This window comes from Oncorhynchus keta, unplaced genomic scaffold, assembly GCF_023373465.1.
Source record: "Oncorhynchus keta strain PuntledgeMale-10-30-2019 unplaced genomic scaffold, Oket_V2 Un_contig_8161_pilon_pilon, whole genome shotgun sequence".
Taxonomy (NCBI): domain Eukaryota; kingdom Metazoa; phylum Chordata; class Actinopteri; order Salmoniformes; family Salmonidae; genus Oncorhynchus; species Oncorhynchus keta.
In genome coordinates, this window is record NW_026289893.1 from 64,053 (window position 1) to 82,372 (window position 18,320).

The following is an 18,320-nucleotide window of genomic DNA, read 5'->3' on the forward strand; positions in this document are numbered from 1 at the left end:
TTTACTGAGGAGTGGCTTCCGTCTGGCCACTCTACCATAAAGGCCTGATTGGTGGATTGCTGTAGATATGTTTCTCCTCCCGGAAGGTTCTCCCATCTTCGACCTCATGGCTTGGCGTTTGCTCTGACATGCTCTGTCAACTGTGGGACCTTAATAAGAAGACAGGTGTTTGCCTTTCCAAATCATGTCCAATCAATGGAATTTACCACAGGTGTACTCCAATCAAATTGTAGAAGCATCTCAAGCATGACGGAAACATGATCAATAGAAACAAAATGCACCTGAGCTCAATTTGGAGTCTCTTAGCAAACGGTCTGAATAGTTATTTAACTAAGTTATTTCTGTTTTTCTCTTCTCGTTATGGGGTATTGTGATGTCATTATGGGGTATTGTGATGTCATTATGGGGTATTGTGATGTCATTATGGGGTATTGTGATGTCATTATGGGGTATTGTGATGTAGATTTATGAGGGGTTTTATTTATTTAATCATTTTTAGAATAAGGCTGTAACTTAACGAAATGCCTCTGTGAAGGATCTATGACGGGAGGATCTGTGAAGCATCTATGATGGAAGGCAGTCTGTTCTGTGTACCATAAAGCCAGATGTGTGTTTCTCCTCTGTGAAGGATCTATGATGGGAGGCAGCCTGTTCTGTGTATCATGGACAAAAGCATGATCAAGACCGTCCTGATTAAAGAGTGTTACAACATCTTCACCAACCGCAGGGTGAGACACACACACACACACACACACACACACACACACACACACACACACACACACACACACACACACACACACACACACACACACACACACACACACACACACACACACACACACCCTAATAATAATCTGAATAATAATAATCCTAACATTATGACTGATATTATTAATACATTATTTGTGTCGTTCATTATTCATACATTTTAAAGTAGTGTGGATATTGTGTAAATACTATGATCATTATTAAATCATATAATTAATACAACTGTTGTTTAAGAACATCATTCTGAATGGTGAGCTGTTTGACGCGGTGTCCATTGCCGAGGACGATACATGGAGACGGATCCGCAGTGTCCTCTCACCTTCCTTTACCTCTGGACGACTGAAAGAGGTAGAACCATCCCTCCATCTCTCCCTTTCTATGTTTTATCAACTTGTTATAAAGTCATTATAGCATGTTATAAACACTTTATAGCTTATTATAAACTCTATTAACTCATTATAGCTTGTTATAACTCTATAAACTCATTATAGCTTGTTATAAACTATTAACTCATTATAGCTTGTTATGAACTCTTTAGTAACTCATTATAGCTTGTTATAAACTCTATTAACTCATTATAGCTTGTTATAAACTCTATAAACTCATTATAGCTTGTTATAAACTATTAACTCATTATAGCTTGTTATAAACTCTTTACTAACTCAATTTAGCTTGTTATAAACTCTTTATAAACTCATTATAGCTTGTTATAAACTCTCTAATAACTCATTATAGCTCGTTAAAAACTCTATAAACTCTTTATAGCTTGTTATAAACTATTAACTCATTATAGCTTGTTATAAACTCTTTACTAACTCAATTTAGCTTGTTATAAACTCTCTATTAACTCATTATAGCTTGTTATAAACTCTATAAACTCATTATAGCTTGTTATAAACTATTAACTCAGTATAGCTTGTTATAAACTCTTTATAAACTCATTATAGCTTGTTATAAACTCTTTATAAACTCATTATAGCTTGTTATAAACTGCTAACTGATTATAACTATTTTTATACTCATTATCACTTGTTATAAACTCAAACCTAAATCATATCAAATTGTTTTAGTCACAAACACATATTCAGCAGTTATGGGTGTAGTGAAATGTTTCTGTTCCTGGCTCCAACAGCAGTAATATCAAACAAGACACAACAATACAATACAAGTCAAAAAGTAAAATAATGGAATTAAGAAATATAGAAATATTAGGATGAGCAATGTCGAAGTCTGGAGTATAAAATTATAAATATAAGTATATTTTTTTTAAATTGATTTTACCTTTATTTACCTAGGCAAGTCAGTTCCAAACAAATTCTTATTTACAATGACGGTCTAGGAACAGTGGGTTAACTGGTCTAGGAATAGTGGGTTAACTGGTCTAGGGACAGTGGGTTAACTGGTCTAAGAACAGTGGGTTAACTGGTCTAGGAACAGTGGGTTAACTGGTCTAGGAACAGTGGGTTAACTGGTCTAGGAACAGTGGGTTAACTGGTCTAGGAACAGTGGGTTAACTGGTCTAGGAACAGTGGGTTAACTGGTCTAGGAACAGTGGGTTAACTGGTCTAGGAACAGTGGGTTAACTGGTCTAGGAACAGAACCTTTTAGGGAGTTTTATTCCTCTGCTGGTTGCGTGACTACAGCTCAAGCTCATTACCATAACGCACAATGCGCAAAAATATTCCTAAAAATATTTAACCTCCACACATTAACAAGTAAAATAGCTCAAATGAAAGATAAACAAGTTGTTTATCTACCCAGCAAGTCAGATTTCTAAAATGTTTTACGGCGAAAACATAGCACATATTTATGTCAAACCACCACCGCAGACATATCTCATTAGCATAGCCAAGTAGGAAAAAATATGCAATCAACAAACGCAGGATTAAAAAAAAAATCATTTCACTAACCTTTTGAAATCTTCATCAGATGACAGCAATATAACATGTTACACAGTACATTCATTTTTTTTTTAAATAATATGCTATATATATCCATAAATCTCTGTTTACAATGATGCATCATTCAAAAAATGCTACTAAAATGTGAGGAGAAATTAAATAGCTCCGGCAGATAACGTCAGCTAACAAGGAATACACATCATAAACTTTGACTAAATATGCATGTTTTACATATGTATAGGAAGATACACTTATTCTAAATGCAATCGCTGTGTTACATGTATTTTTAACGTTACAGGTAGAGTTCACTAGGCTAAACTAGGAGTCGGCGCTCCAAAAGTACCATTCTGGCTCCTCTACCTTGGAGTCGACAGAAACCCAAAATTAACACATAAATATTTCCTTACCTTTGCTGTTCTTCCATCAACAGAACTGGAAGGGATTAACTCACCAAACCAGCGTTTAGTTTTCAAGTCTGCGTCTTTCGGTTCTCAAAATACACGCATTTCGGTCAAAATGTAGGCAAAAATTGAAGTGGATGCGCACCAAAACGTTGAAATTGTATATTATATGTCGAGTTAACTTGTCAAACTAACTTCATAATCAAGCTTTAACATGTTATAAAAGTACAGCAATTTTGAGAACGAACAGAAACACAGGCACCGTTCAATCGATCTTGCAAAAGAGAGAGGACTTGACCATTGCGCACAGAAAAGTGACAGGTTTTTTTGAGTGACTGAGAGCTTACCACGTGCTCAAACTCTCGAAAGCGGGCGATTCTCACAATGAGAAGCCCCATTGAAAGCTGAGATCATGCTGAACACGTGGAGACTGTTCCTGGCGCTGTAACTGTTTGGGAAGGGTGTTTGCGATGAGGTCAAATGTGACCCAACTTTTCAGATGAGAAGAGATAGTTTGGGAGAATGCAGATTTTGAGAGTTCTGCTTTACATAGAGACAAAATTTAAACGGTTTTAGAAGCTTTAGAGTGTTTTCTATTCGATAATATTGACTGAGAGCTTACCACGTGCTCAAACTCTCGCAAGCGGGCGATTCTCACAATGAGAAGCCCCATTGAAAGCTGAGATCATGCTGAACACGTGGAGACTGTTCCTGGCGCTGTAACTGTTTGGGGAGGGTGTTTTGCGATGAGGTCAAATGTGACCCAACTTTTCAGATGAGAAGAGATAGTTTGGGAGAATGCAGATTTTGAGAGTTCTGCTTTATTATTTGCATATATTAGCAACTTTTGACAAAAATGTATCATGTTTTATATGGGTACCCAAATCCTCCAGAAGGGGCAGTAAACCGTGGTATCCTGAACAGGCTAGGAACAGTGAGTTAACTGGTCTAGGAACAGTGGGTTAAACTGCCCTTTTCAGGGGTAGAACAAATGATTTTTACCTTGTCAGCTCGGGGATTCGATCTAGCAACCTTCCGGTTACTAGTCCAACGTCCTTAGCCACTAGGTTACCTGCCTCCCCTAATGTGATGGGATGTATAGACATTATGGACATTATGTTGATAGAATATATAGCAAATCTGTAGAATAAATGGATAGAATTGTATACAGTTGAAGTGGGAAGTTTACATATACTTAATATGGAGTCATTAAAACTCGTTTTTCAACCACTCCACAAATTTCTTGTTGACAAACTATAATTTTGGCAAGTCGGTGAGGACATCTACTTTGTGCATGACAAAATTAAATTTTTCCAACAATTGTTTACAGACAGATTATTTCACTTATAATACACTGTATCACAATTCCAGTGGGTCAGAAGTTTACACACACTAAGTTGACTGTGCCTTTAAGTTTGGAATATTCCCGAAAATTATGTCATGGCTTTAGAAGCTTCTGATAGGCTAATTGACATCATTTGAGTAAATTGGTGGTGTACCTGTGGATGTATTTCAAGGCCTTCCTTCAAACTCAGTGTCTCTTTGCTTGACATCATGGGAAAATCAAAAGAAATCGGCCAAGACCTCAGAAAAAAAATGTAGCCCTCCAAAAGTCTGGTTCATCCTTGGAAGCAATTTCCAAATGGTCTGTCGGTCAATCGGTCGGTCGGTCTGTCTGCAGTATATACACGAAATCAACAAAAGTATGTGGACACCTGCTCGTCAAACATCTCAATCCAAAATCATGGGCATTTGAATGGAGTTGGAATCTGGTTTGCTCTGTTTTTAATTATATCTTTCCATCTCTCTCTACCCCTCTCTCTCTCTCTCTGCTGTCTCTCTACTGCTGTCTCTCTACCTCTCTCTCTCTCTCTGCCTCTCTACTGCTCTCTACTGCTGTCTCTCTACCTCTCTCTCTCTCTCTCTCTCTCTCTCTCTGCCTCTCTACTGCTCTCTACTGCTGTCTCTCTACCTCTCTCTCTCTCTCTCTCTCTCTCTCTCTCTCTCTACCTCTCTAACTCTCTACTGCTCTCTACTGCTGTCTCTACCTTTCTCTCTCTCTCTCTCTCTCTCTCTCTCTCTCTCTCTCTCTCTCTCTCTCTCTCTCTCTCTCTCTCTACCTCTACCTCTCTCTCTCTCTCTCTCTCTCTCTCTCTCTCCCTCTCTACTGCTCTCTACTGCTGTCTCTCTACCTCTCTCTCTCTCTCTCTCTACCTCTCTAACTCTCTACTGCTCTCTACTGCTGTCTCTACCTCTCTCTCTCTCTCTCTCTCTCTCTCTCTATCTCTCTCTCTCTACCTCTCTCTCCTCTAGATGTTTGGTATCATGAAGCAGCACTCTGCTAACCTGCTGAATGGAATGAAGAAGCAGGCAGATAAAGACCAGACCATCGATGTGAAGGAGTGAGTCCTGATTCCTAACCTCTGGCTTTTCTTTATTACACACACACACACACACACACACACACACACACACACACACACACACACACACACACACACACACACACACACACACACACACACACACACACACACACACACACACACACACACACACACACACACACACACATATATATATAGCCACCCATTGCCTTGATAACAGCTTTGCACACTCTTGGCCTGAGGTAGAGCGCCTCATGATAAGCTGTAGACCACACTATCTACCAAGATTTCATCAATAGTATCGTAGCCGTCTATTTACCACCACAACCCGATGCTGGCACTAAGACCACACTCAACGAGCTGTATAAGGGACAGTAGGCGTCATTGAAAATAAAAAATGTAATCTTAACTGACTTGCCTAGTTAATTAAAGGTAAAATAAAAAATGTAATCTTAACTGACTTGCCTAGTTAATTAAAGGTAAAATAAAATAGTAATCTTAACTAACTTGCCTAGTTAATTAAAGGTAAAATAAAAATGTAATCTTAACTGACTTGCCTAGTTAAGTAAAGGTAAAATAGAAATGTAATCTTAACTGACTTGCCTAGTTAATTAAAGGTAAAATAAAATAGTAATCTTAACTGACTTGCCTAGTTAATTAAAGGTAAAATAAAATAGTAATCTTAACTGACTTGCCTAGTTAATTAAAGGTAAAATGGAAATGTAAAAAAATAAGGCCATGAGCGGCGCTCCAAGTGGGACTTTAACTTGAATCCGTTTGATCTAATATCTACCAGCATGTCACATGTGCAACCGCAGGGCAGGACAGATTACCAGCATGTCACATGTGCAACCGCAGGGCAGGACAGATTACCAGCATGTCACATGTGCAACCGCAGGGCAGAACGGATTACCAGCATGTCACATGTGCAACCGCAGGGCAGAACGGATTACCAGCATGTCACATGTGCAACCGCAGGGCAGGACAGATTACCAGCATGTCACATGTGCAACCGCAGGGCAGGACAGATTACCAGCATGTCACATGTGCAACCGCAGGGCAGAACGGATTACCAGCATGTCACATGTGCAACCGCAGGGCAGAACGGATTACCAGCATGTCACATGTGCAACCGCAGGGCAGGACAGATTACCAGCATGTCACATGTGCAACCGCAGGGCAGGACAGATTCCCAGCATGTCACATGTGCAACCACAGGGCAGGACAGATTACCAGCATGTCACATGTGCAACCACAGGGCAGGACGGATTACCAGGATGTGTAATCAGAGTCCTGACCAACTGGCAAGTGTCTTCAATGACATTTTCAACGTCTCCCTGTCTGTAATGCCTACATGTTTCAAGCAGACCGCCATAGTCCCTGTGCCCATGGAAACGAACGTAACCTGCCTACATGACTAGCATACCGCGCCAACAGATCCATAGCACTCACGTTGGTAACCATGAAGTGCTTTGAAAGGCTGGTCGTGGCTCACATCAACACCATCATCCCAGAAACACTACACCCACTCCAATTCGCATACCGCGCCAACAGATCCACAGATGATTCAATCTCGATTGCACTCCACACTGCCCTTTCCCACCTGGACAGGAGGAGAATGCTGTTCATTGACTACTGCTTAACGTTCAACACCATAGTGCCCACAAAGCTCATCACTAAGCTAAGAACCCTGGGACTAAACACCTCCCTCTGCAACTGGATCCTAGACTTCCTGATGGGCCGCCCCCAGGTGGTGAGGGTAGGTAACAACACATCCGCCACGCTGATCCTCTCCACGGGGGCCCCGCATGGGTTTGTGCTAAGACCCATCCTGTACTCCCTGTTCACCCACGACTGCATGGCCAGGCACGACTCCAACACCATCATTAAGTTTGCTGATGAGAAAACAGTGGTAGATCACCGACAACGATGAGACAGCTTATAGGGAGGAAGTCAGAGACCTGGCAGTGTGGTGCCAAGACAACAAACTCTCCCTCACGTTCCCATTCACATCGACGGGGCTGTAGTGAAGTGTGTTGAGAGCTTCAAGTTCCTTGGTGTCCACATCACCAACAAACTAACATGGTCCAAACACACCAAGACAGTCGTGAAGAGGGCACGCCTTTTCCCCCTAAGGAGATTGAAAAGATATGGCATGGGTCCCCAGATCCTCAAAAAAGTTCTACAACTGCACCATCGAGAGCATCCCGACAGGTTGCATCACCACCTTGTATGGTAACTTCTCGGTATCTGACCATAAGGCACTACTGAGGGTAGTGTGTACAGACCAGTACAACACTGGGGCCAAACTTCCTGCCATCCAGGACCTACAGTTGACGTCGGAAGTTTACATACACTTATGTAGGAGTCATTAAAACTCGTTTTTCAACCAGTCCACAAATTTCTTGTTAACAAACTATAGTTTTGGCAAGTCGGTTAGGAAAAGGGGGGAGGCTTGCAAGCCGAAGAACACCATCCCAACCGTGAAGCACGGTGGGTGGCAGCATCATGTTGTGGGGGTGCTTTGCTGCAGGGGGGACTGGTGAACTTCACAAAATAGATGGCATCATGAGGCACGAAAATGATGTGGATATATTGAAGCAACATCTCAAGACATCAGTCAGGAAGTTAAAGCTTGGTCGCAAATGGGTCTTCCAAACGGACATTGACCCCAAGCATACTTCCAAAGTTGTGGCAAAATGGCTTAAGGACAACAAAGTCAAGGTATTGGAGTGGCCATCACAAAGCCCTGACCTCAATCATATAGAAAAAGTGTGTGCAAGGAGGCCTACAAACCTGACTTAGTTATACCAGCTCTGTCAGGAGGCCTAAAAACTGGACTTAGTTATACCAGCTCTGTCAGGAGGCCTAAAAACTGGACTTAGTTATACCAGCTCTGTCAGGAGGCCTACAAACCTGACTTAGTTATACCAGCTCTGTCAGGAGGCCTAACAACTGGACTTAGTTATACCAGCTCTGTCAGGAGGCCTAAAAACTGGACTTAGTTATACCAGCTCTGTCAGGAGGCCTAAATACTGGACGTAGTTATACCAGCTCTGTCAGGAGGCCTAGAAACTGGACTTAGTTATACCAGCTCTGTCAGGAGGCCTAAAAACTGGACTTAGTTATACCAGCTCTGTCAGGAGGCCTAAAAACTGGACTTAGTTATACCAGCTCTGTCAGGAGGCCTAAAAACTGGACTTAGTTATACCAGCTCTGTCAGGAGGCCTAAAAACTGGACTTAGTTATACCAGCTCTGTCAGGAGGCCTAAAAACTGGACTTAGTTATACCAGCTCTGTCAGGAGGCCTAAAAACTGGACTTAGTTCCATCAGCTATGTCAGGAGGCCTACAAACTGGACTTAGTTATACCAGCTCTGTCAGGAGGCCTAAAAACTGGACTTAGTTCCATCAGCTCTGTCAGGAGGCCTACAAACTGGACTTAGTTATACCAGCTCTGTCAGGAGGCCTACAAACTGGACTTAGTTATACCAGCTCTGTCAGGATGAATGGGCCAAAATTCACCCAACTTATTGTGGGAAGCTTCTGGAAAGCTACCTGACACGTTTGACGCAAGTTAAACAATTTATAGGCAATGCTACCAAATACTAATTGAGTGTATGTAAACTTCTGACCCACTGGGAATGTGATGAATGAAATAAAAGCTGAAATAAATAATTATCTGTACTATTATCCCGACATTTCACATTCTTAAAATGAAGTGGTGATCCTAATTGACCTAAGACAGGGAAATTTTACTCAGATTAAATGTCAAGAATTGTGAAAAACTGGGTTTAAATGTATTTGGCTAAGGTGTATGTAAACTTCCGACTTCAACAGTGTGTACTCGGCGGTGTCAGAGGAAGGCCCCAAAAATTGTCAAAGACTCCAGTCACCTGGAGCCTCCCGAGTGGCGCAATGGTCTAAAGCACCGCAGTGCTCGCTGTGCCACTAGAGATCCTGGTTCGAGTCCAGGCTCTGTTGCAGCTGGCAAGTTGTGTGACAAACACATTTGATTTGTTTTAGTTGTGTGGTCAGCAGTTGTTGCCATTTGTTGTTGTCAGTGGTTGTGTGGTCAGTAGTTGTTTTCAGTAGTTGTGTTGTCTGTAGTTTTGTGGTCTGTAGTTGTGTGGTTGTGGTCAGTAGTTGGGTGGTCAGTAGGTGTGATCAGTAGTTGTGTTGTCTGTAGTTGTGTGGTCGGTAGTTGTGTGGTCAGTAGTTTTGTGGTTGTGGTCAGTAGTTGTGGTCCATAGTTGTGGTTGTGGTCCGTAGTTGTGTAATTGTGATTGTGTTGCAGGTTCTTTGGGCCCTACAGTATGGACGTGGTCACCAGCACAGCCTTCAGTGTGGACATTGACTCTCTGAACAACCCTTCAGACCCCTTCGTCTCCAACGTCAAGAAGATGCTCAAGTTTAACCTGTTCAACCCACTGTTGCTACTAATCTGTGAGACCACACACAGACACAAAGTTGTTCTTTATAATCGTATGTATGTGTACCTTTTTATAAAAATTTCCTGTCCTGTCCTGTCCTGTCCTCCCCTCCCCTCCTCTCCTTCTCCTCTCCTCTCCTCTCCTCTCCTCTCCTCTCCTCTCCTCTCCTCTCCTCTCCTCTCCCTCCTCTCCTCTCCTTCTCCTCTCCTCTCCTCTCCTCTCCTCTTCTCCTCTCCTCTCCTCTCCTCTCCTCTCCTCTCCTCTCCTCTCCTCTCCTCTCCCCTCCTCTCCTCTCCTTCTCCTCTCCTCTCCTCTCCTCTCCTCTCCTCTCCTTCTCCAGTGTTGTTTCCCTTCACTGGTCCGATCTTGGAGAAGATGAAGTTTTCTTTCTTCCCGACTGCAGTGTTGGACTTCTTTTACGCCTCGCTGGCGAAGATCAAATCTGGACGTGACTCTGGGAACTCAACTGTAAACATGTTTTATATTTATATTTGATTATGTTGATATTTTTATCTGTACATTTTATATTTGTACTGTAATATTCTCCACCAATATGGAATGTCCAAATCGATATCATGTCGGAATTGAAAAACACTATTATTGGGACCCAAATATCTTCATTCATATTAGAATCTGTTTGTGTTGGTTGTGATTGGACCAGATCCATTAGAATCTGATTGTGTTGGTTGTGATTGGACCAGATCCATTAGAATCTGATTGTGTTGGTTGTGATTGGACCAGATCCATTAGAATCTGATTGTGTTGGTTGTGATTGGACCAGATCCATTAGAATCTGATTGTGTTGGTTGTGATTGGACCAGATCCATTAGAATCTGGTTGTGATTGGACCAGATCCATTAGAATCTGTTTGTGTTGGTTGTGATTGGACCAGATCCATTAGAATCGGGTTGTGATTGGACCAGATCCATTAGAATCTGATTGTGTTGGTTGTGATTGGACCAGATCCATTAGAATCTGATTGTGTTGGTTGTGATTGGACCAGATCCATTAGAATCTGATTGTGTTGGTTGTGATTGGACCAGATCCATTAGAATCTGATTGTGTTGGTTGTGATTGGACCAGATCCATTAGAATCTGATTGTGTTGGTTGTGATTGGACCAGATCCATTAGAATCTGGTTGTGATTGGACCAGATCCATTAGAATCTGTTTGTGTTGGTTGTGATTGGACCAGATCCATTAGAATCTGATTGTGTTGGTTGTGATTGGACCAGATCCATTAGAATCTGATTGTGTTGGTTGTGATTGGACCAGATCCATTAGAATCTGATTGTGTTGGTTGTGATTGGACCAGATCCATTAGAATCTGATTGTGTTGGTTGTGATTGGACCAGATCCATTAGAATCTGATTGTGTTGGTTGTGATTGGACCAGATCCATTAGAATCTGATTGTGTTGGTTGTGATTGGACCAGATCCATTAGAATCTGATTGTGTTGGTTGTGATTGGACCAGATCCATTAGAATCTGATTGTGTTGGTTGTGATTGGACCAGATCCATTAGAATCTGCTTGTGTTGGTTGTGATTGGACCAGATCCATTAGAATCTGCTTGTGTTGGTTGTGATTGGACCAGATCCATTAGAATCTGTTTGTGTTGGCTGTGATTGGACATATTTGACCTAAATTCATTCTGCTCACAGAGTCGGGTGGATTTCTTACAAATTATGATCGACTCTCAGAAAGGCAACGACACAAAGACAGGAGGGGAACAGACTAAAGGTGCCTGGCGAACAAACACCTGGAAACTACTGTTACAAACACACACCTGTAAACTACTGTTACAAACACACACCTGTTACCAACACACACCTGGAAACTGCTGTTACAAACACACACCTGGAAACTGCTGTTACAAACACACACCTGGAAACTACTGTTACAAACACACACCTGTAAACTACTGTTACAAACACACACCTGTAAACTGCTGTTACAAACACACACCTGGAAACTACTGTTACAAACACACACCTGGAAACTACTGTTACAAACACACACCTGGAAACTGCTGTTACAAACACACACCTGGGAACTGCTGTTACAAACACACACCTGGAAACTACTGTTACAAACACACACCTGTAAACTGCTGTTACAAACACACACCTGTAAACTGCTGTTACAAACACACACCTGTAAACTACTGTTACAAACACACACCTGGAAACTGCTGTAACAAACACACACCTGTACACTACTGTTACAAACACACACCTGTAAACTACTGTTACAAGCACACACCTGTAAACTGCTGTTACAAACACACACCTGTAAACCGCTGTTACAAACACACACCTGGAAACTGCTGTTACAAACACACACCTGGAAACTGCTGTTACAAACACACACCTGTAAACTACTGTTACAAACACACACCTGGAAACTACTGTTACAAACACACACCTGTAAACTATTACAAAGACACACCTGGAAACTGCTGTTACAAACACACACCTTTAAACTACTGTTACAAACACACACCTGTAAACTGCTGTTACAAACACACACCTGTAAACTACTGTTACAAACACACACCTGTAAACTATTACAAACACACACCTGGAAACTACTGTTACAAACACACACCTGTAAACTACTGTTACAAACACACACCTGTTACAAACACACACCTGTAAACTATTACAAACACACACCTGTAAACTGCTGTTACAAACACACACCTGGAAACTACTGTTACAAACACACACCTGGAAACTACTGTTACAAACACACACCTGGAAACTGCTGTTACAAACACACACCTGGAAACTGCTGTTACAAACACACACCTGGAAACTGCTGTTACAAACACACACCTGTAAACTATTACAAACACACACCTGTTACAAACACACACCTGGAAACTGCTGTTACAAACACACACCTGGAAACTGCTGTTACAAACACACACCTGGAAACTGCTGTTACAAACACACACCTGGAAACTGCTGTTACAAACACACACCTGGAAACTGCTGTTACAAACACACACCTGTAAACTATTACAAACACACACCTGTTACAAACACACACCTGTAAACTGCTGTTACAAACACACACCTGGAAACTGCTGTTACAAACACACACCTGTAAACTGCTGTTACAAACAAACACCTGGAAACTGCTGTTACAAACACACACCTGGAAACTGCTGTTACAAACACACACCTGGAAACTACTGTTACAAACACACACCTGTAAACTACTGTTACAAACACACACCTGTAAACTGCTGTTACAAACACACACCTGGAAACTACTGTTACAAACACACACCTGGAAACTGCTGTTACAAACACACACCTGGGAACTGCTGTTACAAACACACACCTGGAAACTACTGTTACAAACACACACCTGTAAACTACTGTTACAAACACACACCTGTAAACTGCTGTTACAAACACACACCTGGAAACTGCTGTTACAAACACACACCTGTAAACTACTGTTACAAACACACACCTGGAAACTGCTGTAACAAACACACACCTGTACACTACTGTTACAAACACACACCTGTAAACTACTGTTACAAGCACACACCTGTAAACTGCTGTTACAAACACACACCTGTAAACCGCTGTTACAAACACACACCTGGAAACTGCTGTTACAAACACACACCTGTAAACTACTGTTACAAACACACACCTGGAAACTACTGTTACAAACACACACCTGTAAATTATTACAAAGACACACCTGGAAACTGCTGTTACAAACACACACCTTTAAACTACTGTTACAAACACACACCTGTAAACTGCTGTTACAAACACACACCTGTAAACTACTGTTACAAACACACACCTGTAAACTATTACAAACACACACCTGTAAACTGCTGTTACAAACACACACCTGGAAACTGCTGTTACAAACACACACCTGGAAACTACTGTTACAAACACACACCTGTAAACTACTGTTACAAACACACACCTGGAAACTACTGTTACAAACACACACCTGTAAACTACTGTTACAAACACACACCTGGAAACTACTGTTACAAACACACACCTGTAAACTACTGTTACAAACACACACCTGTTACAAACACACACCTGTAAACTATTACAAACACACACCTGGAAACTGCTGTTACAAACACACACCTGGAAACTACTGTTACAAACACACACCTGGAAACTACTGTTACAAACACACACCTGGAAACTGCTGTTACAAACACACACCTGGAAACTGCTGTTACAAACACACACCTGGAAACTGCTGTTACAAACACACACCTGTAAACTATTACAAACACACACCTGTTACAAACACACACCTGTAAACTGCTGTTACAAACACACACCTGGAAACTGCTGTTACAAACACACACCTGGAAACTGCTGTTACAAACACACACCTGGAAACTGCTGTTACAAACACACACCTGGAAACTGCTGTTACAAACACACACCTGTAAACTATTACAAACACACACCTGTTACAAACACACACCTGTAAACTGCTGTTACAAACACACACCTGGAAACTGCTGTTACAAACACACACCTGTAAACTGCTGTTACAAACACACAGCTGGAAACTGCTGTTACAAACACACACCTGTAAACTACTGTTACAAACACACACCTGTAAACTGTTACAAACACACACCTGGAAACTGCTGTTACAAACACACACCTGTAAACTACTGTTACAAACACACACCTGGAAACTGCTGTTACAAACACACACCTGGAAACTGCTGTTACAAACACACACCTGGAAACTGCTGTTACAAACACACACCTGTAAACTACTGTTACAAACACACACCTGGAAACTGCTGTTACAAACACACACCTGAAAACTACTGTTACAAACACACACCTGGAAACTGCTGTTACAAACACACACCTGAAAACTACTGTTACAAACACACCTGTAAACTACTGTTACAAACACACACCTGTAAACTGCTGTTACAAACACACACCTGTAAACTACTGTTACAAACACACACCTGGAAACTGCTGTTACAAACACTGCTGTTACAAACACACACCTGGAAACTGTTACAAATACACACCTGTAAACTACTGTTACAAACGCACACTTGTTACAAACATATTCTCTCTCCTATTCCCTCCTCTCCTCTCCTCTCTCCCTCAACAGGACTGACTGATCATGAGATCTTGTCTCAGGCCATCATGTTCATCTTCGGTGGCTACGAGACCAGCAGCAGTACTATGAGTTTCCTGGCCTACAACCTGGCAACCAATCCCCACACCATGACCAAACTGCAGGAGGAGATAGATACTGTGTTCCCCAACAAGGTAACCCCCACAACATGACCAAACTGCAGGAGGAGATAGATACTGTGTTCCCCAACAAGGTAACCCCCACACCTTGACCAAACTGCATTAGGAGATAGATACTGTGTTCCCCAACAAGGTAACCCCCACACCATGACCAAACTGCAGGAGGAGATAGATACTGTGTGGTGATAGATATTGTGATTTGTGTGTTACCCTGGTGTCAGATGAAGATAGATCCTGTGTGGGTGCCAGATGGGGTGAGGTACTGATGTGTGTGTAACCCCGGTGTCAGATGGGGTGAGGTACTGATGTGTATGTAACCACGGTGCAGGCTCCAATCCAGTACGAAGCTCTGATGCAGATGGACTATTTGGACTGTGTGTTGAACGAGTCTCTGAGACTGTACCCCATCGCCCCGCGACTGGAGAGGGTCGCCAAGAAGACGGTGGAGATTAACGGCATCGTCATCCCCAAAGACTGCGTTGTCCTGGTTCCCACGTGGACCCTCCACCGTGACCCAGAGATCTGGTCCGACCCTGAGGAGTTCAAACCAGAGAGGTACTGGACCGCACCGTAACCACAATACAACCATAACATAACCATGACACAACCTTAATACAACCACAGTACAACAATATCACAACCACAAATCAACTACAACACAATGTGTAATGTGTCTGCCCTCCCCCTGTCCAGGTTCAGTAAGGAGAACAAGGAGTCTATTGATCCGAACACGTACATGCCGTTTGGGGCGGGGCCCAGGAACTGTATCGGGATGCGCTTCGCCCTGATCATGATCAAACTGGCCATGGTCGAGATCCTCCAGAGTTTCACTTTCTCCGTCTGCGACGAGACCGAGGTGAGACGCTCACCTGAGCAGACAGAATATGACATCATCAAACATCAGTATCTGTTTCAGCATGGTCACCACCTGTTTTAACATGGTCACCACCTGTTTTTACATGGTCAACACCTGTTTTAACATGGTTACCACCTGTTTTAACATGGTCACCACCTGTTTTAACATGGTCACCACCTGTTTTAACATGGTTACCACCTGTTTTAACATGGTCACCACCTGTTTTAACATGGTCACCACCTGTTTTAACATGGTCACCACCTGTTTTAACATGGTTACCACCTGTTTTAACATGGTCACCACCTGTTTTAACATGGTCACCACCTGTTTTAACATGGTCACCACCTGTTTTAACATGGTCACCACCTGTTTTAACATGGTCACCACCTGTTTTAACATGGTCACCACCTGTTTTAACATGGTCACCACCTGTTTTAACATGGTCACCACCTGTTTTAACATGGTCACCACCTGTTTTAACATGGTCACCACCTGTTTTAACATGGTCACCACCTGTTTTAACATGGTCACCACCTGTTTTAACATGGTCACCACCTGTTTTAACATGGTCACCACTGTTTTAACATGGTCACCACCTGTTTTAACATGGTCACCACCTGTTTTAACATGGTCACCACCTGTTTTAACATGGTCACCACCTGTTTTAACATGGTCACCACCTGTTTTAACATGGTCACTACCTGTTTTAACATGGTCACCACCTGTTTTAACATGGTTACCACCTGTTTTAACATGGTCACCACCTGTTTTAACATGGTCACCACCTGTTTTAACATGGTCACCACCTGTTTTAACATGGTCACCACCTGTTTTTACATGGTCACCACGTGTTTAACATGGTCAGCACCTGCATGGTCACCACCTGTTTTAACATGGTCACCACCTGTTTTAACATGGTCACCACCTGTTTTAACATGGTCACCACCTGTTTAACATGGTCACCACCTGTTTTAACATGGTCAGCACCTGTTTTTACATGGTCACCACCTGTTTAACATGGTCAGCACCTGTTTTAACATGGTCACCACCTGTTTTAACATGGTCACCACCTGTTTAACATGGTCACCACCTGTTTTAACATGGCCACCACCTGTTTTAACATGGCCACCACCTGTTTTAACATGGTCACCACCTGTTTTAACATGGTCACCACCTGTTTTAACATGGTCAGCACCTGTTTTTACATGGTCACCACCTGTTTTAACATGGTCACCACCTGTTTTAACATGGTCACCACCTGTTTTTACATGGTCACCACCTGTTTTTACATGGTCACCACCTGTTTTAACATGGTCACCACCTGTTTTTACATGGTCACCACCTGTTTTAACATGGTCACCACCTGTTTTAACATGGTCACCACCTGTTTTAACATGGCCACCACCTGTTTTAACATGGCCACCACCTGTTTTAACATGGTCACCACCTGTTTTAACATGGTCACCACCTGTTTTAACATGGTCAGCACCTGTTTTAACATGGCCACCACCTGTTTTAACATGGTCACCACCTGTTTTAACATGGTCACCACCTGTTTTAACATGGTCACCACCTGTTTTAACATGGTCACCACCTGTTTTAACATGGTCACCACCTGTTTTAACATGGTCACCACCTGTTTTAACATGGTCACCACCTGTTTTAACATGGTCACCACCTGTTTTAACATGGTCACCACCTGTTTAACATGGTCACCACCTGTTTAACATGGTCAGCACCTGCATGGTCAGCACCTGTTTTAACATGCTCACCACCTGTTTTAACATGGTCTGTTATTCTCTATAGATCCCTTTGGAGATTGACATCCAGGGTTTCCTGATGCCAAAACGACCAATCAAACTGAGGCTGGACCCCCATAGCAACACCCCTAGCAACACCACCGCTACCACTCTGAAGGGTCCAAAAATGTGACCGAATGCAGGAGCCCCCACCCTTCCCTAGAGCCCCCACCCTACTCTAGAGCCCCCACCCTACTCTAGAGCCCCCACCCTACCCTAGAGCACCCCACCCTACTCTAGAGCCCCCCACCCTACCCTAGAGCCCCCCACCCTACCCTAGAGCACCCCACCCTACTCTAGAGCCCCCTAGAGCCCCCACCCTACCCTAGAGCCCCCCACCCTACCCTAGAGCACCCCACCCTACCCTAGAGCCCCCACCCTTCCCTAGAGCCCCCACCCTTCCCTAGAGCACCCACCCTACCCTAGAGCACCCCACCCTTCCCTAGAGCCCCCACCCTTCCCTAGAGCCCCCA

The 18,320-nt window shown here is 42.8% G+C and overlaps 1 protein-coding gene across 2 annotated transcripts in view; it reads left to right on the forward strand.

Moving 5' to 3' along the window:
* The window catches only part of LOC118381482 (cytochrome P450 3A27-like), a 40,098-nt gene extending 22,078 nt beyond the window's left edge, over positions 1-18,020 (forward strand). For both annotated transcript variants that reach the window (XM_052512294.1, XM_052512293.1), the window contains 10 exons: positions 629-728; positions 1,006-1,119; positions 5,387-5,475; positions 9,757-9,905; positions 10,233-10,360; positions 11,554-11,632; positions 15,047-15,207; positions 15,521-15,747; positions 15,886-16,048; positions 17,855-18,020. In XM_052512294.1, the coding sequence (XP_052368254.1) occupies positions 629-728; positions 1,006-1,119; positions 5,387-5,475; positions 9,757-9,905; positions 10,233-10,360; positions 11,554-11,632; positions 15,047-15,207; positions 15,521-15,747; positions 15,886-16,048; positions 17,855-17,980 (1,336 nt within the window). In that variant the 3' untranslated portion in view covers positions 17,981-18,020. The remainder of the gene's footprint in view (positions 1-628; positions 729-1,005; positions 1,120-5,386; positions 5,476-9,756; positions 9,906-10,232; positions 10,361-11,553; positions 11,633-15,046; positions 15,208-15,520; positions 15,748-15,885; positions 16,049-17,854) is intronic.
* Positions 18,021-18,320: the final 300 nt, after the last annotated feature.